The sequence below is a fragment of the Vespa crabro genome, chromosome 19 (assembly GCF_910589235.1).
Source record: "Vespa crabro chromosome 19, iyVesCrab1.2, whole genome shotgun sequence".
NCBI classification, from domain to species: Eukaryota; Metazoa; Arthropoda; class Insecta; order Hymenoptera; family Vespidae; genus Vespa; species Vespa crabro.
The window spans coordinates 5,210,001-5,233,087 of NC_060973.1; the positions used below are offsets into that span (position 1 = coordinate 5,210,001).

At 38.5% G+C, this 23,087-nt stretch overlaps 1 protein-coding gene and 1 long non-coding RNA gene across 22 annotated transcripts in view; both read left to right on the forward strand.

The window, feature by feature from the left end:
- LOC124430811 (serine-rich adhesin for platelets-like) overlaps window positions 1–22,934 on the forward strand; it is a 60,394-nt gene extending 37,460 nt beyond the window's left edge. For 9 of the 20 annotated variants that reach the window (XM_046977890.1, XM_046977898.1, XM_046977886.1 and 6 more), the window contains 19 exons: window positions 8,889–9,177; window positions 9,717–9,874; window positions 11,002–11,117; window positions 14,213–14,563; window positions 15,147–15,239; window positions 15,366–15,608; window positions 16,064–16,144; window positions 16,442–16,591; window positions 16,798–16,821; window positions 17,070–17,337; window positions 17,416–17,811; window positions 17,948–18,103; window positions 18,212–18,402; window positions 18,493–18,723; window positions 18,961–19,497; window positions 19,679–19,861; window positions 19,968–20,070; window positions 20,172–20,306; window positions 21,183–22,934. In XM_046977890.1, coding sequence (XP_046833846.1) covers window positions 8,889–9,177; window positions 9,717–9,874; window positions 11,002–11,117; window positions 14,213–14,563; window positions 15,147–15,239; window positions 15,366–15,608; window positions 16,064–16,144; window positions 16,442–16,591; window positions 16,798–16,821; window positions 17,070–17,337; window positions 17,416–17,811; window positions 17,948–18,103; window positions 18,212–18,402; window positions 18,493–18,723; window positions 18,961–19,497; window positions 19,679–19,861; window positions 19,968–20,070; window positions 20,172–20,306; window positions 21,183–21,295 — 3,818 coding nt within the window. In that variant the 3' untranslated portion in view covers window positions 21,296–22,934. Of the gene's footprint in view, window positions 1–8,888; window positions 9,178–9,716; window positions 9,875–11,001; window positions 11,118–14,212; window positions 14,564–15,146; window positions 15,240–15,365; window positions 15,609–16,063; window positions 16,145–16,441; window positions 16,592–16,797; window positions 16,822–17,069; window positions 17,338–17,415; window positions 17,812–17,947; window positions 18,104–18,211; window positions 18,403–18,492; window positions 18,724–18,960; window positions 19,498–19,678; window positions 19,862–19,967; window positions 20,071–20,171; window positions 20,307–20,622; window positions 20,708–20,835; window positions 20,909–21,088 lie in introns of all 20 variants that reach the window. The other 11 variants (XR_006943849.1, XR_006943850.1, XR_006943851.1 and 8 more) reach the window with 11 other exon arrangements.
- Window positions 2,221–8,880, forward strand: LOC124430828. 2 transcript variants are annotated; one of them, XR_006943857.1, is made up of 3 exons: window positions 2,221–3,766; window positions 3,888–4,185; window positions 4,361–8,880. It is a non-coding gene; the product is annotated as an uncharacterized LOC124430828 (long non-coding RNA). The 2 variants fall into 2 exon arrangements; XR_006943858.1 differs by having other exon boundaries at window positions 4,069–4,185.
- Window positions 22,935–23,087: the final 153 nt, after the last annotated feature.

The window sequence follows — 23,087 nt, forward strand, 5'->3', positions numbered from 1 at the left end:
TCTTTTGAGAAAAAGTTTGAGAGAGAGAGAGAGAGGACCAAAGGATCGGTTTAAAGGGAAGATTCAGCTCTCACGTCTAACAAGTCCGTTCACCCTGCATGGAGTGCGTTGGGTAGAGGAGCCTCGTGCCGCCCAAAAATAAGGTGATTAAATTCGTAGCTGGTTCTACCTCTCGGCCTTCTCTCCTCATACATTCTTTCGCACGCGTCGAAGAAAGAAGGAGCAAGTTCTCTGGCCGCTATCCAAACGGGTTCGAGGATGCTGCTGCTTGAAGGCCGAGAAAGAGGTTATATCCTCTCTGCGTTGGTGGGGGAAACAACGAAATCTCAAAGCATTCATTGGACTATATTCCAAAGATGGAAGTACAATTAGCAGTATTATTATTACGAAAGGTTAAGTATTTCCTTTGGACTACTTAACCTTTAGAACGAATAGTCGAGGATAATTAGTTAAAAATAAACATCGATCAAGTATCCGTCGGTCCATTGTTAACTCAGGAAAAGAAAATCGAGTATCGAGTTGATTTTCGAGTTGAGATTTTTCAGTTGAGTTGAGATTCGAGTTGATAGAAATTTTGCGATTCATGCAGACTCTCCGTCACGCGTCGTTTTTACGATTAAATTTCATGCTTTCCGAGTTATTCCTTTACAGGGTAGTACACCAGGGTACTACAGGGTACTACTCGAGAGAGCTTAGATTTTATAAACACATAAGAACCGTTAGACCGCATTGGAACGATGATTATTTTGTTGGAATCATGTTGCGTGTCATGCTGCGAGGGAACAAGCAAGGCGGCACTACATTTACGATGACATTTCTCGAGTTACAAATCAACAAGTTACACATTGTTTTTGGCCCTGCTATATACATACTCGACCTTCAAGCTTTTAATATATTTTTACACGAAATACCACGAGGCTTGATCCCTGACGCATTTAAATTCTTAACATTCTCAAAGAATGTCTTTGTTTTTTCGTTTTTTTTTCTTTATGCTTTCTACTCTTTCTATATGGAAATAGTAGCGTTTACTGTTAAGCCACGTTTGTCGCGCGTAAGCGTTACATAGACGGAGGATGATTTCAAGGGATTCGGTTAAAGGAGAAAAGAGAAAAAAAAGTTGATTTATAAATCGCTAACGAGGGTAGAAAAAGTGCAGCCTGTTTACAACGGAGACACATCGTTAGAACGAGAAGAGAGAGAGAGAGAGAAAGAGATGGAGAGGTTTGTCCAAGTGGTCCTTGAATCTTTCTTTCCCTCCCTCCCTCCCTCCCTCCCTCCCTCTCTCTCTCTCTCTCTCTCTCTCTCTCTCTCTCTCTCTCTCTCTCTCTCTCTCTTGGCACAACGCGCGCACGCAGACACACACACACATACACACTCAAACACGGATTGAGAGAAGTTACGACGTATGTACGTACGTGCTCGGTCGGTTGTGTGTCGTCGTGGCTGCATGTTCCTTTGCCGCTCACTACTTACGTCAGTCAGTGTCAGTCAGCCGGTGGCGCTCCGCGTGTTTGGACGCGCCTCTCAATCCCTCTCGTGGATCATTGGATCTCCTATTTGTGTTAGAAAATTAAAAGTCCCGAGAGAAAAAAGAAAAAGAAAATAAAAAAATAGGAAAGGGAACGTGTATATCGATCGCGTAACATTCGCAAAGGAACAATGGTTGATATAAAAAAAAATGTGGTGATGATGATTTTTTCGACAATGCACGCTGGCGATTTGTTAAAAAGGCCAACGAGTATCGATCCGTGCTCGTTTTAAAGGTTCTCCACGAATTTGCGATGCTATTATCGTCCTCGTGGTAGCGAGGGTTCATGGCGAAATTAGCCGATCGTTAAAAAGAAAAAGGAAAGACCGAAGAGAGGAACTCCCTCGTGTCCTCTCCTAGGCAAATGATTCTCTCTCGTGAGAAGGAAGAAGCGCCGAGTGTTGTTTCACGCCTCGTACCGTCTTTGTGCTCTTCTTTCCGCGTACTTATTGGCAGGAGGTTCGCGACGACGACGACGACAACGAGAACGAAGAGGAGAAGGAGGAAGGTATCTTGACGAAATATCGGAATAAATGGTGTGTCGAAAAGAGAAAAGAATAAAAAGATAGAAAATAAAGAAGAGAGATAGAGATAGAGAGAGAGAGAGAGAGAAAGAGAGAGAGAGAGAAGATGGGTGGAAAGGTTGGACTGATTTGTGGAAGCTGCTGGTCCGGCAAATACAGTACGTATAACGTGTACCCCAATTTTCTTTCATTTTTCTCATATTCTTCATTATGTATGAAATAATATCTTATATAAGTAGGCTAGATTATTGATTACCTGAATATCTATGATCTTAATTATTCAACTCGACAATCGAGATATGAAAGGTTAATTTGGTTCAGTGTAATATGTACGTTTTTTCTTGCTCTGGGCAGTTAGAAAATGTTACGTTCGTATTGTATCGATTTGTTCATCGAAAAAAAGAAGTCACGGATCGTGATCCCGAAAAAATCGAGAATCGGTTTCGTTCTAAATGACGCGCGTAAATCGATGAAGATCGTCGAACGTTCAAGTGAACATAAAGATTAGATTTGCTTTGAAAACAATTCCGAAGGAAGTAGTGCGCAGTTAACGAAAATTCCATGATACGTCATCGTTATTTCTCTCTCCCCCTCCCCACCTCTCTCTCTCTCTCTCTCTCTCTCTCTCTCTCTCTCTCTTTCTTATATTTCATCTTGGAAAGACTATGAACAACGAGCAGAAACGCGTCGCGAGTGTGAGCAATCAAAAGGAGGTGGACGAGAAAAAAGAATTGTTTGAAAAAATAGCGTAGATTATTTTCTGGTTAAAGCTTATCTGGAATGGGGCCAAAATAATCGTTGCTCGAAGCTACTCTCACGTGGGTAAAGGATTATCGGTCGGGAAGAACGCGTACGAGCATTCGAAATCAGAATTTCTGTAGAATATAGAACGCGTTTCGAGAAGGATTTGTTTCGGTTTATGACACTCTTGCTTTTGTCCTTGCTTCCTGCACTTGCTCGTTTATAAGCTTTCGCTGCTCAAATCCTCGTCGAAAAGCATAAGTGATTCTTTTCTCGCGTTCGAATCTACACTTTTGCAATATTCTGTTCATTTTAAACCGAAAGCTCGTGATCCCTCGAATAATCTCATCCCGCTTGCCACCGTCCTGTTACACTTTATCGTCTTATCCTCCTTACCTTATTCGAGTGCGAAACGATTCGTTGAATTTCGACGAGCAGAATGAATTGGGTTCGATAAATGAGCATTATTCGTTCTGCACGAGGAGTCGTTGTCCTCTTCTCTTCTCTTGGAATAATTCGATCGAATCAGACGGTAAACGGTTGCGGAAGCAACTCTAATTACCTATTGCCTATTCTCCCAGTCTTTTATCGTCGAGCTTCAAAGAACGCGAGAGGGAGAGCGAGAGCGAATGTCGTGCACTCATAGATATACTCGACGTGCAAGCCGGTCGAGCGAACGAGTAGATACCGTTACCCGCAGTACAACACATTCACAATCGTCGTTCGATCGTCGTTCGATCCTCGACGCGCGTAACGTTTCGTTATCCTCTACCTCCTTTTTCTTTATCCAAGTATTTTCGAAGTTTTAGTATTCGGTATATATAGAACCTATCGGGAACAATAATATGCTTGAAATCATCCGAGAAATTGTCCGAGAAATCGTTCGAGAAATCGTTCGAGAAAACGAGGAGTCTGCAAGAAGTTGATGAACTCGTTTGCGGGTCAAGTTGATGCTGCACCTGTGATTTAATTGGTGAGTTCAGTGTTTGCTCCAAATGTTCGATGCGGTTCAAACAAGAAAACAACAGGGCCGTCGAACGTGTATTAACTAATTAGAACAAACTCTATCTGCTAATATTTTTTGCGCAATATAGGATTCGATTAGCTCGCGTTCGAGGATGATAGAAATTAGTGTTCAATATCATCTCTACCACGTAGAATCGTTGTTGGCGAATATGCGATATTAAAGAAGAAACGCGAACGGAAATGATCGAACAATAGACTAATGGGAGATAAAGGGAGCATTGAAAACACGTCGATCAATTAATTTCGCAGAGTGGACGCATTCTAACGCGTATCCGGATCTACTACCTAACAACCAGCACGCACATTTTATCGTTTCTGCGGAGCGGAGCGGTCTCGGAATTCTCCCGTTGAACGAATATCAATGCGGTAGGTCTCGTTCGTGCCTGTAATATCCGATATTCGATTCGACCAAGTAGCGACCAAGTTCGATCATTGGTCTTGACCATTACTACAATTTATCCTGTTTTAAGCTCTCTCTTCCCCGCCCCTCTCTCCCTCCCTCATCTAAATTTATCGAATATATTTCGTTTCCTTTCCACAGGAAAAATATAAGATATAGCTAAGCAGAGAAAGAAAGGAAGGAGGGCATTTGTATAGATGTACTCAGAAGATTGTAAAAAAGGAGCAACTGTTTTTCTTAACGGATCAGTGAGAAAGACCGTGTGTGTCCAGTGTTTTCCCTTTTCAAAGGATCTTTTCAAGGTGTACAATAAAAGAAAGCGAACGTGTTCTTGGTACGGAAAGTCCATGCTCGTTTAATTGACGTCTACGAGAAGCGCGTGTGGCCTTTTCATTCAATGCCATCTCGCTGGACGTCGTTGGATGATGTTGCGCATTCCCCGAGTAGCGGTTTTTTATTTTTTACATTTTTCACGTTTTTCCATACATCGTACGCGACGGAATCGAATCGATAATGAGATATGAAAAGTCTTGAAAAATACGTATATATGTATGCGCGATGCACGAAACAAGGTACAATACATTGCTGAAGTCGATTTGAAATAGATTTACATAGTTCGAGATAAAATGGAAATTGGTCACACATGCTCAGACTTGTCGAAAATATGTTGGTGCATCAATCGTGACGTGACAAGAATTTGACTTTTTTTTTTCTCTCTCTCTTTCCCATCACGTCATCTACGATTACTTACGTTCCGATGTACGTCGTAGAAATGTCGATCCAAGGAGCGGAACTATGCCTCGGATGTTCTCTTTCTAAGGCCATACACATCTTTTTGTATAATAAGCGAGTGATATTGAGTCATTACGAAAGTTTACAATGCTTCATTAAAGGGGAAAGCGTGTGCGCGTACATATACATCGAGGTTGACGTAGTAGATATCACTTTGTAAAACGTAGCCTCGAGTCATACACAAGTATCACGTTCCCGCGGAAACGTTTTACTTTTATTTTATTATTTTGCTTTTGAGGAGGTTTTTTAACATTTATCTCCCACAAATTCTTTTTCGGTCGAAAGTCAAAATGAATTAAAGTACTTCGATGAAGTTAATTATTTAACGAATTTCCAGTTCGGAGTAAATTTCACGACGCTTCTATTTTGTCAGAATGAAAATGCTATTTTCTTATGCTATAACGCTATTTTTTCTTTTTTTTTGGCGTTTACAAATAGATCGCGTACGAACTTTTCACCGGACAAATTTTCTAGAACAATGCGGTTAAGTTCCAATGGATGGCCTTAAAAATGGACATAGGTGAAGGTAGGTAGGCTCTAAAATGTAATTTAGATAGAAAAAAAAGTACCTGCAAACATAATTTAATACTCTCCCCTCAAATTGTACGATTCACATCGTACATAGACATATTTTTGAATAGTAAATACGTGCACATATTTATCGATAGAAAGTTTTTTAAAACGTATGAAAAAGAAAAAAAGGAGAAAGAGAAATAAAAAGATGACATCGAAGGAGTCTTACTCGAGTCAACCGACCTACTTGATCACTACAGATACCGCTACTTGGCATCCAGTCGACGTTCTTCTCTTCTCTCTCCCCACCCAACTCGTCTAAGCTCAGTTATTACCACGCTGTCGTAAGCACGGTCCTAAGATTACAGAAAACAGTCACATCTCTCTTGAGTGAGTGAGTGAGAGAGAGAGAGAGAGAGAGAGAGAGGAGAGGAGAGAGATGCAAGTAGAAAATGTCGGTAATGGCGATGCAACGCTAAAAGATCATGCCAATGTGAAATGAAGTGAAGTATGTTTTTTCTCTCTCTCTCTCTCTCACTTTATTGCAATAGCGACCATTTAAGAATTCATATAACGGGTGACACTCGAAACGACTCAAAAATTGCCGAGAAAATGCGATATCTCGTTCTTTCATTTTCATTCTATTTTGATTAGTTTACTTTCTTCTTTTTTCTTTTTCCATAAGAATGACTCGAATCTTTTCCTCGAAGGTTCGTTCTTCTTAGATCCGACGAAAGTTTATAACTCGAACGCGAAAAGTATAAAATGGATTGGAACTTTTCTCCCGTTATTTTCCATCGGCTCGGTCGATTGGTCGGTCGGTTCACATAGTCTAGTCAGCAAACGCAGAATTTCTACTTTTCCTCGAAGGAGTACATTAACGGAGTTATGATACCCGGTTTATCGCAATGGCGCACCTGTTACTTGCACTCTGCATATTTCTGCGCAATTTCATGTAGCGTCGAGAGAAAAGTGAGAATCTTTGAATAATTGATTCCTAATAAATGATACGTGATGTGTATTAGGTTAATTCTTCATAGTAAGAGAGAGAAAGAGAGAGACAGATAGAGAGAAAGAGAGAGAGAGAGAATTTATCGACTTTAGCTAATAATAGTTTTGACTTTATTCATGCATAAGTTTCTCTCTCTCTCTCTCTCTCTCTCTCTCTCTCTCTCTCTTTCTCTCTCGTTTTCTCCTTTCACTCGTTAGTTTCGATAGCAGCATGAAGATAGAGAGGCAAAGCGACGAAAGAGAAACGAGGCCTGCCGTTAGGGGAAGAACAAAAAGAGAAAATCAACATTCTCCCTGGTCACTGCGGTACAGCAACAGGTCGTGGACGATACAAATGACCATGAATGTGCGATTCCTTTACTGTTTTACCTCCAATATGTCGATAGTATTGTATCATCTATCTATTTTCGTTCGCTTTTACCAAACTTTGTTCTTCCATTCATCTATATCCCCTGCGACGTTTCTTTTTTCTGTTTGCTCTCTGTGCGCGCGCGCGTGTGTTAAAATTGATAAAAATATTTGTTGAGAGGAAATATAATACGTGTACAAATATAAAACGTGACGTAAAAATACATCTACTCGCTCGGAATAAAATACGGACGGATATCGCGAACTGATATAATCTCGCTTCGATAGATCGAGTTTAATTTGACGGAAAATGTTATAATTTCATGACAGACGAGACCGTTTGCCCCGAACAATATATACATATTTATGTATATGCATATTATTAATTACCGCTATTCTGTTATTTCATTAACATAAAGTAGGTAGAATAATTGAATCGCAGAAGCGGAGGATAATTGAACTAAACTTTATTATTTCGTTATTATCGAACAAGTATAGAAAATGGAAGCTTTGGACTATAATAAATAATTTGAATTATTTCGAATTTATAAAGTGATGGCCGTTTGTTCCCTTTTTGTTTCGTTTTTTTTCTCTTCTTGTAGACGTCCGATTTCGTTCACACGACCTTGATTATCGTCGATTAAACGACATAGAATCGTTCCTGTCACGAGTCGAATTGTACCATAAAGGGTTAATGGCCTTTAAAAAAGGTCGGCACAATTGTCGAGACAACGCTCTCGTATGTGCCGTGCTGCTTCCACACGTATCGTGGATAGATGTTATTTCTTCGTTCGTCGACGTGGTCTTTTGTGCATTGCGTAGTTTGAATATAAATGAAAGCAACGACACCCTATATATATAATACTGCGCGGAGACATAACGGTCTCTGTCAGATACCTTGATCTTTTCTGCAACGATGCCAAGTGGAACGCCTATATTTACCGACACACGTGCGGTAATACGTTCGATTATGAATACGAAATGCCATGAGCGATTAAACGAAGGAGTTTTTTTTCTTTTTTTCGAATAATATAGTCCGTACTCCCCACTCGTCCTATTATCTTTATGTTTCGAGGATGGAAATATGCGTTGTTTCTAAAAAAGGAAAGAAAAGAAAAAGTAAAGTAAAAAGAAAAGTTATTTTGATTAGAGAGAATAAGAAGAAGCGTTTAGCGTGGTATAAATGGATCGTATCGATATTATCATCGATCGTTTTGATCTTTTATGTATTTAGAACAATACGTATCGTTATTCACGAGGATATTCTATATCGATATAGAACGTATTCGCGAGTAACCCAGAAAACTAAAAAAGACTAGTATAGAAAGAAGTGGAAGCAAGAGAGACATTGGAAACGATGAAAATCGCGCGGAACTAAGTAAAAAGACTTAGAACCCGTTAGTTTAATCGCGTTTTCGGTATTATCCGAGAGATTGCCGCACGACGAGTATGCGTGCACAGGTGGTGCGTGCTCTCGTTAAGGAACAAAAAGGGAAGTCACGATCGTGAACCTATCTGTGCTATACACGTGCACGGGTCCAAAAGCATCACTACGATCGAGAGAAGAGACCCTTTACGTAACCCGCTGATGTGACCCGCTTTCGGGAACGTATAGAGTTAATTGCACGCGATAAATTGTCCTTTCCCGTCTACTCCCTCACGACACGAGTTTCGTCCGTTCTTCGTGAATTACCTTTCATTTCAGTTCTGACCATACTTTTCCGACCACATAACTGCCTTTCTATGTCTAGAAAACATTCGGTTTGTTGCTCGCGGTATAATCGGATCGGTTGGCAGCCTGCTAGTTGGACCTTTCCTCGCTTTTTGCAGGAAAGGAACAACTCTAATACAAGTTGGGATCGTACATCGACGTTTTCAAATATGTCATTGATTTATTTAAATCCTTTAAACACACACACACACACACACACACACACACACATGTATATATATAATATGATTCGAATCTCGAGATTTTCAATATCCCCTTGTTTGTTTTTCGCAGCATCCGGATCTGGATCGGTAATAGGAAGAGATCCACTTCCGCCGAGAGCAGTTAGCACGTCTCATTTGCCCGAAAGAACTCTAACTCAGCCACCGGCTGTGGAATCGACGTTGTCATCGACCTTACCATTGCCGCGAAGCACCAGTGGTCATTGTCAGCAGCATTTTTCTATTCATCGATCGAGTTCGCAGGAACAGCAACAGCAACAAGAACAGCAACAATTGCAGGCTGTCGAATCGCAAATTTTACGGGCCTCTAGTAACGGGGATATTGGAACTAGTCTAGCACAGTGGGTATTCTTTCTCGACGAAGACAGTTGCGTGACAAAAATTCAATGGGGAAAACAAAAGGGAGACATAGAAAAAGAGTACAAGTTGATCGAATCAAAATGTGATAAAGAAACGAACGAAGGCGAAATATTTTTACTTTTGTATCGAAATTTGTATATCCAAATTTAAACGCTTTCCGACGCGAATTATCGTGAATTCGCCTAACTGAGAAAATTCAAATTCCTCGTGATGATTTAATTGGCATTGAAAATCGCCAAACGATTGGTAATTGGCGGTTCGATAAGCGCCGTTATGAGTCATCGTGTGTACAATCGTGTTATCGTGATAAAGAAATGGATATGGTTTTAGATCGAAGGACCGTACCTATCGAATCGTCCAACTAAGAATTGATATTTTAATGAAATTCCTGTCTAACGAAGCGTGCTTCGATTAGTCGAAAACATATTTTATAAATTCAATTGTAATTTAAATAGATATTTACCATTAACTTGATTTCAAATGAAGTATTAACGAAATAACAATTTTTCAATTTTTACAGAACTAGTAACAATGAAATGAGGAATTTAAAAATGTCATCGCTGAATGGTCATCCGGCTCAAAGATTGCACTCGTCTACCGGACATTTAAGAGTAATGGATTTGAGCGAACATCGAATTTCCAGTCCGAGCGATAATGAAATTCAAGTTCACAGTCCAAGTAAGCTCGAATAAACGTAGTACGTCATTGGTACCATTTATTTTTTTACGAATCACTTTCACATTTCTTGACTCGACAGAAGGAAAGGCGTATATATTTATTTAATAGTTGCAAGTGTTTTATGAAAACTGATCCTGAAAAACGGAATTGATAGCTTTCCTCGATTGCTATTTTCTTCGTGCTATTTTTCTTTCTTTTTCTCCCTTTTTTTATAATTTTTTCTTTTTTTTTTTTCTTTTTCCTTTATCTTCTTCTCTTGGCAGCATTCATCAACCGATATCGAGGCTGTCCTCTATCGAGAATACACATTTTATTGGTATTAATCGAAGAGAAAGCCATTTTCATCTCCTGTTTTGCGGTCACATTTTCTTTTACATTTCTTTCCTTGCAATTGCATGCGAGTAATCAACAAAACTTATTATCGATTATTCTTTTCGTTCGTAACAGCACACGGCGCGTTTCTAACTCGCCAAGCAATTTTCGCGGGCACCAAGTCGCGTTTCATTTATTTTCTCGTTTAATGAGTACTACTCAGCATTAACCTATTGACTGCCACGCAAATTTAGCGCGTCTTGCCCTGGACACCACGGTTTTATTTTAAAGAAAACATGAAGTTTTACAAAATATAATAATATTAAGTTACTGATATGATATAATAAAAATTGATAAGTAATATGTCCTTTACACTATTTTTCATTTATCCTTTCTAATAATTCCTAACTGAAATAGCCATTTGTAACCAATCTAAACTTGCAACACCCACTACGAGATATCTCGTAGCTGGTAGTTTTGGTACAAACGCTTACTACGAGATATCTCGTAGTTGGCAGTCAATGGGTTAAATACTTCTCTAATAAAGAATGCTGGATAAACAAGCAGAACAGAAAGTCTGCTTATGATCGAACAATTAAATTCCGTCGATCGGAAACAATAGAGAAGAGTATATATATCTTTATTTGCAATATGTTTGAATTTAATGAAAGAAATTTTCTACTTTTCCTTTCTTCCCGGTAATGTAAGAAAAAGTATAATATCATAATAATATATAGGGAGCAAGTGGATATTCGGTAAATTTAATTAAGAATAAATTTAATTTGATAAATTTAATCAAGAATGTTTTTTTACAGTCGAAAGGAAAGTCATTGGCTCGATTGGTATAGACGTGAACCGAGGTGGTGGTAGTGGTGTAAACATCAGAGGGAATCAACGGATACGCGAGAGCACGGAACTACTTCACAAAAGGGTGAGTAAACTCGCTCAGTCAAAATTTGTTCAAACTTAGAGGAGACGTTCGATTTTTATTGGCATGGTAGCAGAGCATGGAAAGATTCCAGAATAAACGTGAAAATGCCTTCATCGCCAACACACACACACACACACACATTCCTTCTATCCTATGGCACTCTCTTATTGCGTTTCATCGATCGAGCGTAGTCTCCTGCATTATCGTCCGAGCATGTAAATCCCATTAGTTCGATTAATTAAAATCTTGTCTCGGGCAGCGTAATGTGATACGCACGCGCGCCCATCACCTCTACGCGTACGTTTGTGTACGTATGCGTGTGCATGCGCGCTGATTCAAAATTAATACGTATATATATATATATATATATATATATATATATATATATATATATATATACGTATTAATATATATATATATATATCCATGAATCTTCGTCGAATTGAAAATTTATCACACATTAATGTCCCCGAGGATCAAGCCGGCAAAATTTTGCGATAAATAATGCGGGAGTTGATATCCGACGCGATCGATCTAATTTAGAAGTTCGAGCTTTTAAAAAATCAAAAAGAAAGCGCTTTTTATTTTACTTTTAAAGTCGACCTGTAAATGATAAAAAAGAAGATTGAAAACGAATTTCTCCGTCAAATTCTCTATCCAAACGTTAAGATTTATATAAGGCTTTGAAGAAGAAAAAAAATCCGACCTTTGAGTTGTAATAAAATACTAATATCTATGTTGTAATACACTTACTGAAATCAAGTAAACGTAGATTTTTCGTACTCAACGTGTTCACTTTTGAATCATCATCATTGCTGTTTTTTGATGGAATCGTTTAAAATTGAAAAAAAAAGAAAAAGAAAAAAAAACTGGCATGCACTGACATAGACATTTCGCACGCACGAAATAAAAAAATGAATGAATGAATGAATTACAAAGAGAATCGAATCGCACGTTCATTCTCAGTATTCGCCTCAGTGATCATAAAATCGTTGCTAAGCGTCTAGAAGAAAAAATTACCTTTAGAAAATAAAATTCGTACAGAGGAAGAGAAGGTACTCGGGTAAAAAGGATCAAAAGGAAGGATGCAGAAAGAGGATGGAACAAGAAGAAATTCCTCCTTCTCCTCTTATTCTCTCTCTCTCTCTCTCCCTCCCTCCCCCTTCCTCCCTATCTCTCCCCCCTCTCTCCCTCTAGCATACTTGCTATAAACAGGACAGAAAAGAGAAAGAAGAGGAGATTAAGAAAATCGAGGGCCAAGATCCTTCGGTCCTGCATACGGTTAGGATTGGTCAGCAAGGGCATCGTCCCAGGGAACCGTGCAAACGAACACGTTAAGGCGCATTCACAAGGATCCGAATAATTTGACGAACTAAAGGGAGAAAGTTCATTAAAACAAAAAAGATACGTTTTCACACACATGAAATATATGAGCAAACATGACACGCGATCTCGCAGCATTGGTTGTTCCTCCTTTTTTTTTGAAATTTTTAATCGACTTGTCGAAAAAGGAATCTAAGAGTGTCATAAAAGGAAAAAGCAGAACAGGATTTCTTAATCCGATAAGAATGATCGGTTCAAATTTATATATAGTAATTAAAGAGTGCGTAAAAATTGATCGATAAACATGAAGAAAATATTCTTACGGTTATGTGCTGTTCCAAAAAATGATATATGATTAGGGAAATAAGAAAAATAAAATCGGCAGATCGATGGGCTAGACTCTCGGTTGGATCTTTCGGTTCTTCGACATCAAAAATCGACTGCGGTCATGACAAGCGCGAAATCGATGTGGTCTGCAAAAAGTAAGAAAAGACGTTGGCCACGGGCCTTCAAAGCTGGAGCGCGAATCGTACAATGGCCGGATTAGAAGATGATTCTGTCGTGTCCTATCCCTTTCTAAACACGAATATTATCATGCCCAATGAGTTTCCACTCAAGTTTAGCCTCTACTCAAACTCCCTATCAATTTTCTTACAAATTCGTATAATTGCGAGTGTATCCTGAAATTTTCTCCAAGAGAGAGAGAGAGAGAGAGAGAGAGAGAGAGAGATGGTGGGGGTAATAGTGGCGTCTGGCGGAGGGATAAAGATTCCGTTTACGTAGTACATTGTACCGCGGTAAAGTCGGTGAAGAGAGTCGAGGCGAGCCGAGCCGAGTAACCGATCAGAACGGGCACGACGCCAGTCTTCCTTCCAAAGGCTTCCAATCTTTCAACTCGTCAGAGCGTTATCATCCACGAAGCGCAGTCTCTCGTACCGAGCACACGCTAGAGTTATTTTCCGAGAGTTTGTATTATTAGGCCTATCTTTCTATCCCACTAAACTTGATCAGTTCGATCGTGAGTAGTCTACGTATAGATAGCTTGTGAACGAGAAAAGTGTGTGCATTTGATGAATAGACTTGTGTGCTTTGTGTTTAATCGTTTGATTATGTTCGATGTTGTTTCAATTAAATTTTGGTTATGCATAAACTAACACGTTTCGATAAAAACTAATCGATCTTACATCAGCGCACTAGTTGATCAATCGATTCCCTAAATTAATTGCCTTCACTGGAATGAAATAATCTACTCTTACGAGCTTTTCTATGATACATATTTTCGATTTGTCCTTTAGAATCCTTCCTTTAGGAATATCGCGATCGGTTGAGAGACACTGCAACAAGGCGACGCTCCAAGTCGAATAACCGCGATCGAAAGGAAGGTGGAGGACCAGTTTTGCTGATGCATTTCGATTTCTTCCTTCCACGAATACATACTTTCGAATCTCAGTAATCTCTTAAAGTTCATGCGTTACGTTCTACGCTTTGATGACGTTTAAATAATTATCATTAAAATTCTTTATCTATTTAAAAACATTACATTCTATCGATCGATGAAAGATCTCAACAAATGAATCCTATGTATCCCACATCAATTACCATACAATGTCAAAACTCTCTCCTGTTCCGACGAAATTCTCGAAATCGATAAAGCCAACAAACAAAAAAAGAATCTTCTTTCCGACCGTGCCAATAAAATAGACTAGCCAGGACATAGGGATTTCAATTGATGGATCGTTTAAGTAAAGGCAATTGCATGTCTTCTCGAACAGAGCAACGTTAATTTGGCCTACCAAAGAAGAATAGCTGGTGGTTCACCGACAGCAACAGCAACAGCAACAGCGGCGGCAACGGCAACGGCAACGGCAACGGCAACGGCGGCGACGGCGACGGCGACAGCGACGTCGACGCCGACGATCACTCCAACGCCAACTCCAACTCCAACGTTAACTCCGACGCTAACACCCACACAAATTGGAACGAATGATCTTGTTCGGGTCTCTGCTGGTGAACTCCTCGGAAGGACGCACGAAGAACTGGTTCTGTTGCTTATTCAACTACGTAGGCAGAACGCGACCCTTCTCAAGGCCATGGACAATTGTAACATGGAAATTGAGGCTCAGGTCCGATAAAATCCATTTTCATTCTCGTCCGATCAAGAACCGATTTTAAAAGTTCATTTGCTGAGGTCTTTCATGGAATTGCTATCAGTATTTTTGATGATTGTGCTTAAACACGTTGGATTAATTAAAGAATTGTTCCAACTTGTTGTATTTTTCATTTTTATTTTCATTATCTTTCTGTTGCGTAAAAGGCACGTGAATGAAGTTTGAATGATCGTTCGATGTTGGCACGGCTTGAGCAACGGCTTCTTTGCTGTTTACTCGTCTTGCTTTATAGCCTCTCATCTTCCTGCAAAAAATTACGTGCTTGTCGTTTTCTAAGGAATATCGTATTTCAATGTCGGCCTTTGAAGCGTCAGTACAACAGTATACTCTTGACCGTCGCCGAGACGCATAGGAAACCTTTCCAACTTTAAATGAAACAACGTCGTATCTCGCAATCAAATGTATCTCAATGATGAACGGACCCATTTTCTATATCCATTATATTTGGTTATCCTAAATCTACTTTTTTTTTAATTGATTTGCAAACGGGAGTTTATTTATTTGTTAATTGACAATACTTTTCTTTTCTTTAACATAGGCAAGATTGACAGAATTGGACACACCAAGGCGTTTGGAGAATCTTCAAAAACTCGAAGAGTTAAAGAGACACCTAATGAATCTTGAAAAGCAGGTAAAATAATATAGAAACAAGGGGAAAAGAAAAGGAAAAAGAAAAGTTTGCAAAATGTCAAATGACGCTTAATCTTTAACAAATAATTTTAAACGAACTGATAAAGTCTTTATTGTTGATAATCAGTACGAGAAAGGGAAGCCTCTGATAAATCTCGTCGACAACATGGTCAAGCTGGGCTCTTTATACAATCGTAATACCGCCAATGGAAGTAGCAGCATAACATCTTCTCGTAACGATTTATTCCAAGAGAATACGAAAAATCATCGCGATCGTTTGGAATTTAATCAAAGAGTACAAGAACAACGTTTGCTGGCCGAAGAACGCAGAGATTGGAATAGACTCAGTCCAGATCATGGACAATTGCAGGTAATCAGCAAAAGTTGACATCCGATCGAGTAAATAATATAAAGCGAGTAATTTCAAGACTTTTCTTTTGTTAAAGAGCATTTGCGAATATAACAAAAGATTTCACCTTAATTATAATTTTAAATAATCTGTAGAGATGGTAAATTCATTTATTCGTCTGATTAACCAAATGAATATCGAGACAAATTATAAAATATTTTTATTTCTCTAGTTTGAGTTTAAACAAATAGATAAAATGATGTATGTATGTATATACATATATATATGTATATATATATATATATATATATATATATATATATATATCGTTAAAAGAGTACAGACAGTGTCTGTTCCAGATAAGTTGTCTTTTATGTTTTTTTTTTATCTAACATATATTTTCTCGTTGAAACGCGATATCAATGATCGATCTTCAGGCTTGAAGGCTCACACTCGATATTACCTTTATGTCGTAGGCCAAGGTGCAGCAGTTGTACAAACTGGACCGATTACTTCAGGAAGAGTCAGGTACCCTTCATAGCCTTCAACAGGACAAGGTTCGTAATACGATCGTTTACTTAGACCTTACTCAATTCGTTTAGTATATAATTATTATCAAATAAATATCAAAGAACATTTCTTTACAATTCTTTATCGCTTTACATTGCAATTATCTACTCCATATATATGTGTCCTTTAAGGTTAATTTCAATCAGATTTATTTTGCTTTCCATTGTTTCTACTACTTTTACGTATTTCCACAAGAGATAAATGACAGTTCTATCTGCTAATCCCTCCGTGTATGTGTACGAGCATATTTGCCGACTATAAATGTTGTGAACTCTCTCACGTAGGAAATTCTAGAAAAAGCTCTTGGAGGCTTGCGACATAAATTGCAAGGCAGCAGAAGCAACTTGATTGAAGCAGAACACTACAGGAAGCAACAACTTTTATTGGAACGCGAATTGAGCAGAGTCAGAGTACTATTGGCACACAATTCCAAGGTAAAATATTCGGAAAAACGTCCGTGATTGGAAAATGTCATTCGTCGTATAATCGATCGGGAAAACTTCGATGATCAAATTTGGACTTTTCGATCGAATTATTATATTGAATGATTCGTTTGTTTGAGTATCGCATCGTAACAGGCGTATATAAAACAGAGACGGAGTTTGTTTAAACGATTAAACGTTGGATTCGTTGTTTCCAGGTAAAGCCGGTATTCTCAGGTCAGGTAAATGGAATATTTACAAAACCAATACGTTTAAGTTTCGTTGAATCATATCTTCTTTAATTTCGACATTATCCTTTTTATCGTCGTTTTCGTCGTTGTTACATATAGATGCGTTGTTCTACTTCTTTTTCCTTTTCCTCCTCCCTCCCTCCCTCCCTCCCTGTCTTTATTTTTTTCTGTCTTTTTCATTTCCTTCTTACTTGAGTCATACTTGTTGAATCCAGATACATTTTCGATTCCTTTTTCAGAAACTGGAAGAAACCGTAGCAGAAAATGCCAGATTAGAGCAAGATTTGGTAGTCCTAAGGCAAAAATTGCAAGCTTCTAAAAGATACGCTGGTAATATGAGTAGAGACCCATCAGGTACAACGGCTCCTTTGGAAATGGAATTGAGAAGAGTTCAACAATTGGTTGGTGATCTTCAAAGGCAGAGAAAAGAGCTCAGTGTTCAGGTTCAACAGCTCACCGAAAAGTCTCACAGTTTGGTACAACAAATTCGGCCACAACCATCTCCTGGTATAATCTTCTTTTCCAACATCTTCAAGTTTCGCTCCATTGGACGTATTAACCATCTATGTAATTACGTAATTACAGCTCCGCCTGTTCATCATTCAAAGAAACGCAATCAAAACTCTTGGCTGGAAACCGATTTAGATTCCGGGATTACTCTTGATCACGGCCTTGGCTCACCGGTGAGCCCGTCACTGTTATCCTCGGCACATGGAAAACAAAACCTGGAGAGCCCTTATCGTCGATACGCGTCACCAACGCAACACAAGAAGTCACCATCGCCAAATCAGCAACACGTCGAACAATCTTCTGTACAAAGCTCGCATAACCATATCTCGAGCTTGTCACCGCAATTACGGGAACAAATTCAGCAACATCAATTGAAGCAACAATTGCTGAAAGATCAAATGCAGGGAAAGGGCAGTTTGATCCAGATTAATGTTTCCCCATTGTACGTCAATACCGAATCCAGAATTCAAGGTAAAAATAAAACGAAAAAGAAAATAAAAGAATAAATAAATAATTTTCAAAATATATGTATATAAATTCATATGAAATATTGTTCGTGATATATAATGAAAACGCAATTAAATCTTCGCTTTACGGACACTCGTAGATACAAGCAAAAGCAACGAAAGTGGGAACCAAACGAATAGTGGTGGGCCAAATATTTTACCGGAATACATTCCACCACCACCGATTCATCCTTTTAATGAAGAAACATCTTTAACGAATGACAATTACAAGCAAAACGAAGATAACAAATTTGCAGGTACGTTGATGGTCATTCAATAACTATAATAACGAACATCTATCAATGAAAAATGTTTAAAAACGTTTAAAAACGTTTAAGAGGAAATAATGAGTTTTGAATCGTTAGGTTTGTTGCACAATCGAGAGAAGCAAGAAATAAAGACCGTCAGAATAGTTAAACGGGAATCCGAGAGACGTCAAAGGGATCGAGGAGATAGAACTGGTAATATTGGAATTCCATTAACGAACGGACTTCAAGCGCCTGGCGTAGCGAAAAGGTTGTCCGACGATGACGTTGGTGGTACACAGAAATTCGAAGTAAGATGCGGCGCAAATGATCGAAACTTTACACTTGTTCTTCCAGTTAATCGATTATTATTCGTGCTATTCGCATATTCGTGATTCCAGAAGCCCCAGTTGGGTAAAGTCGTTGAAGAAGTACCGATCGTTCACGCTCAAAGTACTGTACACCTGACCGAGCTTGACGACGTACAATTCCAAAGAAGTATGTCTCTTCCACGAGGATTTGGTGGTCAGCGACATCAGCCGAGTGTTCATCATGTTCCTGTTGCTCCACCACCTCGTAGCGATAGCATGCACGCTCTTAGAACAATCATGATGCGAAGACACAAAGTTAAGGTAATCTCGAATTACTTGGATATATTTCTTTAAATCCTTAGTCCAGATTCAATGGACACGTTCAACTATCCAATCAATGTCTCTTAGCCATCCACGTTTCTTTTCGTTTTGTTACTTTTTTTTCTTATTTTCTTCTTCTTCTTCTTTTGCGCCTATCTCACGTCCCGATTTTACGGTATAAACCCATTTTGGTTCTTTTACCTTATGTTCGTTCTCTTTCTGATATGATCACTGCAGTTTGAAAATCACGACGGAAGCTCCGATAGTACATTGTCACCGTACATCGATAGCCCTACGTCGAGTTCGCAGATGCCAATTAGCACGTCAAACTACTCAACGAGTCCACCTTATAGCCCAAGCCATCAGAATTATCATCCTGGACAATCGATATCGAAAGGATTCAATCAACAACAACAACAACAACAACAACGATACTACTCGCCGCACCCGCAATACGGACAATACGAGAATTTCACATCATTCGCAAAAAACTCAATAGCATTGAGCCCAGAACCGATCTCTCTTAACAATCTCGGTGGCGTACCTCCAGATAGGCCGACATTTGGGTCGATCGTTAATGTGAATAGCGCCTCGGATTCCCCACAATTGTCGCCTGTATTCAAGAGCGAGGCCGCAAAGCAGATCATTAAAGAGATGACTGAGAGAAAAGTCGACGGACCCAGAAGAAGACAGGTTCCGAAAGAAAAGAGAAGACACTACACCGTTTCTAGTAGCAAACCCGTTCTAGATCTCGAGGACAGCTTCTCCAGGATGGTACCAGACGTTTAGTTTATTTCTTATTTTATGCTTTCTTATCCTTACCAGGCTTCTTGGCTCCATCCAATTCCGCTAGTTTTCGGTCTCAAGCTTATTTTCGTTCTTTTTCTATCTTTCGTTTATTTATCAAGTCGCGTTAACTCGCGACACTGAATAATAATATTTTTGGGTATGCCAGGGTATGGGTAGAGCAAGAGACGACTTGGACATGGAACAGGCTCTCAGACCTAGGATCAATGCTCCGGACGTAGTAAGATCGACTTTGAGTCACAAGGAGCTGAAATATAATGAGAGTACGATCGATCAACTGTTGGGCACTCCAAATAAAATCGTCATTCCTGAACGTTATATACCTGAACAGGTAACTGTCAAAATATTTCAACTTGTCTGAACTTATGTGCGAGTGTAAATGTAAGGGGAACGCCTTTATTATAATATTATTAAACTTTCATTCGCATATTCTTTAGACGCCAGAATTAACGGCGGAGGAGCAAGAGCAACGTTTGAAGAAAGCGGAGGCCATAAGGAAGATGCTTTCTGAAACGACTGTTACTGCACCCGATGGAACCGGTAAGATATACTTATATTTCTATTATATTCTATTCGATCCTTATCAATAAATACAATTTATTTTTCTACCCTCGATTAACTTTTCCTATTTATACTTTCAGACGACGACATCGATCTCGATAAATCGGACACGTTGAAAAGAAAAGTAGTCGAGGAGAAACGACAAAGAGAACACATTCTTCAGCTCAATCAAATTCTTGCGAAGCAAGTGATGGAGAAAAGTAAAATGGTGGCCGGTACGTCGGCGATCTCTTCTTCGATTCGTAAAGAATTTAAACGATCTCATTTAGAAACGTCTTGCATGGTTACAATCATCCTTCTTTTATTTTTGTTTTTTCTTTCCTTTTTTTTCTCCCTTTTTCTTTTTCGTTTTCTTCTTTTTCTCCAAATCAGCTGTGTGATTAGCATGACCAATAATCGGCTTCTTCTTTTTTTTTTATTTCTCTATATAAGAATTATTCAATATACGAATGCAAATTTTTTTCCCGTCACAGTTGATTACCATTTCATACATTCATTTTTCATGAATAATTATCAAAGCATTGTCTTTAGATACCAACTCGCATGGCCTTATCCTTACTCTCTGTTATACAACTCGGTATAAATAAGTTGAGCGATAGAAATACATAAATCGAGGGTGAGAGATTTTATTTCGATTTTATTCTTATTTTATTTAACTGTATTATAATTTTTTCTCACTCCTTTTTTGTTTTTTTGTTTTTAATACGTAGCGAATGTTGTTTGGATTGTTTGTGCTGTGTGTAGGTAACCAGGCGCACTGACAGACATGCTTTCTCCCACGTAGGACACACACTCCTTCACGTTTATCGTTTTTCAGGTTTGTTCATATTTTTCCCCTCTTTCTCTTTCTCTCTCTCTCTCTCTCTCTCTCTCTCTCTCTCTCTCTCTCTCTTTCTCTCTTTCTCTCTTCGCCTTTATTTTTCTTTCTCTTCTCTTTTTCTTTTCATTCTTTTTTTTCCTTTTTTTTCTTTCATTTTTAATCATTTTATTTTAACAGCTTTGTACGTCGTTCGTTCGTTGCTTTCACAGCGTGAAACTTCCAAAAAATGATCGTTCATCGATCACTGACCGGATCTTTTTGTCGTCGACAGTCAAGGCACTGGCTACGCTTCCATTGAAGACTGAATCGAGTATAGACGACGAAGACCTCTCTCCTGTCACACCGTTGCCGCTCTATCAGCAAAGAGAAAACTATTACTCCTAAATACATCTGGATGAAAAATCTGGATATATCGTTTCTTTATGCTCACAACGATAACGAAAATGGAGAATTTCTGCTCGTCGATGAAGAAGAGAAAGAGAAACGGGAAGAAAAAGAAAAAGAGAAGAAGAAGAAGAAGAAGAAGAAGAAGAAACAGATGCACAATCATTATACTACTGCCAATGAAACGCGCGAAACAAAGAACATCGTTACGATGGAAATTATAAGAGAATACAATAAATAAGAAGGAAAAAGAAAAATAATGTCTGAGATTCGTTGAGATCGACGATCGAACGAAATGTGTTTTCTATTTTTTTCTTTTTTTTTCTATTTTTTGATTTATTTCTTTAATAACATTAATATTATATAAAAAATGATAGTGTCGATGTACGAAACACCATTAAAATATGTAATTTAGAATATCAGTATGGGACCGCGGCGAAATGATAGCTAAGAAATAAATAAATGGAAAATAATAAAATGCGTACGTCGAACGAGCTTTTCGGCGAGCTTAGATAATTAGCAATAATCGTAGGTATTAAGGTACAATAATCGCACAACATACTTCTCTTTGGGAATAAATCGGAACGAGATATTTGTAGTTGCCATAAAAATATATACTCGTATATTGAATTTCCCGTAGGATTCTTCAAAGAGGAAAATGTTTCATTTCAAATCAAACATCGTTGCGTTTCGTTCATATCTACAATACAACGCCATCGAATTGATCGTACAAATCGAATTGATTTCTTCATTCGCGACAGGACGTTTAGTATAAATAAAAACAATATCCCAAGAAAAAGAAAACGATAAAACGGAGTGCCAAAAGTCAGTAGTGCGATTAAAGCGAGGGTGCTACGATATTATTGTCAATTACAGATAAATCGTAATTGCGTTAGCGCAGAAACGAAAAATCATTGGCGAAGACATTTGAATAATAAAAAAAAATATGTCGAGCCTCTCTCTGCCAAGGTTCTTTTTATAAGCGCGTTATTATAATACTATATACGTACATACGTGCGCGCGCGTATGTGTGTTGGATATGTACGCATGTATGTATGTATACACACATATAGGGATACATTATATATAAATATATACAGAGGCGTACATTTTCTCTGTGCAAACGTGTATTATTCTGACGCGACTGTACATAACAAGACTATTAGATACGCAAGTGCGTAGCAGGTGTGAATTTGTGTGTGTGTGTATATATATATATTATATGTACACACACACACACACACACACATAATATTAAATATAAAATAAAATAGATAAGAAAAAAAAGGCCCCTTGAAAAGTACGGCCCTAAATTTGATGAAAAGAGCAAAAAGATGTTCCTTCGTCGATGTGCTGACCTTCCGTCGACGCTGATGGATATTCGCGAGTTTTATCGTTTGGTTAGATGGCACTTTAATAGATACATACATATGTTAAATCGACGGTGCGAGACTTCTTATATTACGTATGTATTACACGTAAGGTAACCGAGATCTTTATTGGAGGGCTCGTTAAATAGTCATTGCGTCAAACGCGGTATACGAGAAGCGAAACATGTGTATCCGATTACCGTGACTGCAAAAGAAACAAATCACTGTTATTGTTATATCGATGAAATAAAATTAATACGATGAATTAACCTTATCACTTCCTCGATAATCTTATCCCTCACTCGATACGCGATAATAACAACACAAAGGCATCGAGGACGATAGACTTTCAAATGCGTTATTCGATCAGCCGAAAAAATAGAACGTGCTATCTAATCTAACGCATATATTTACGTGACCGT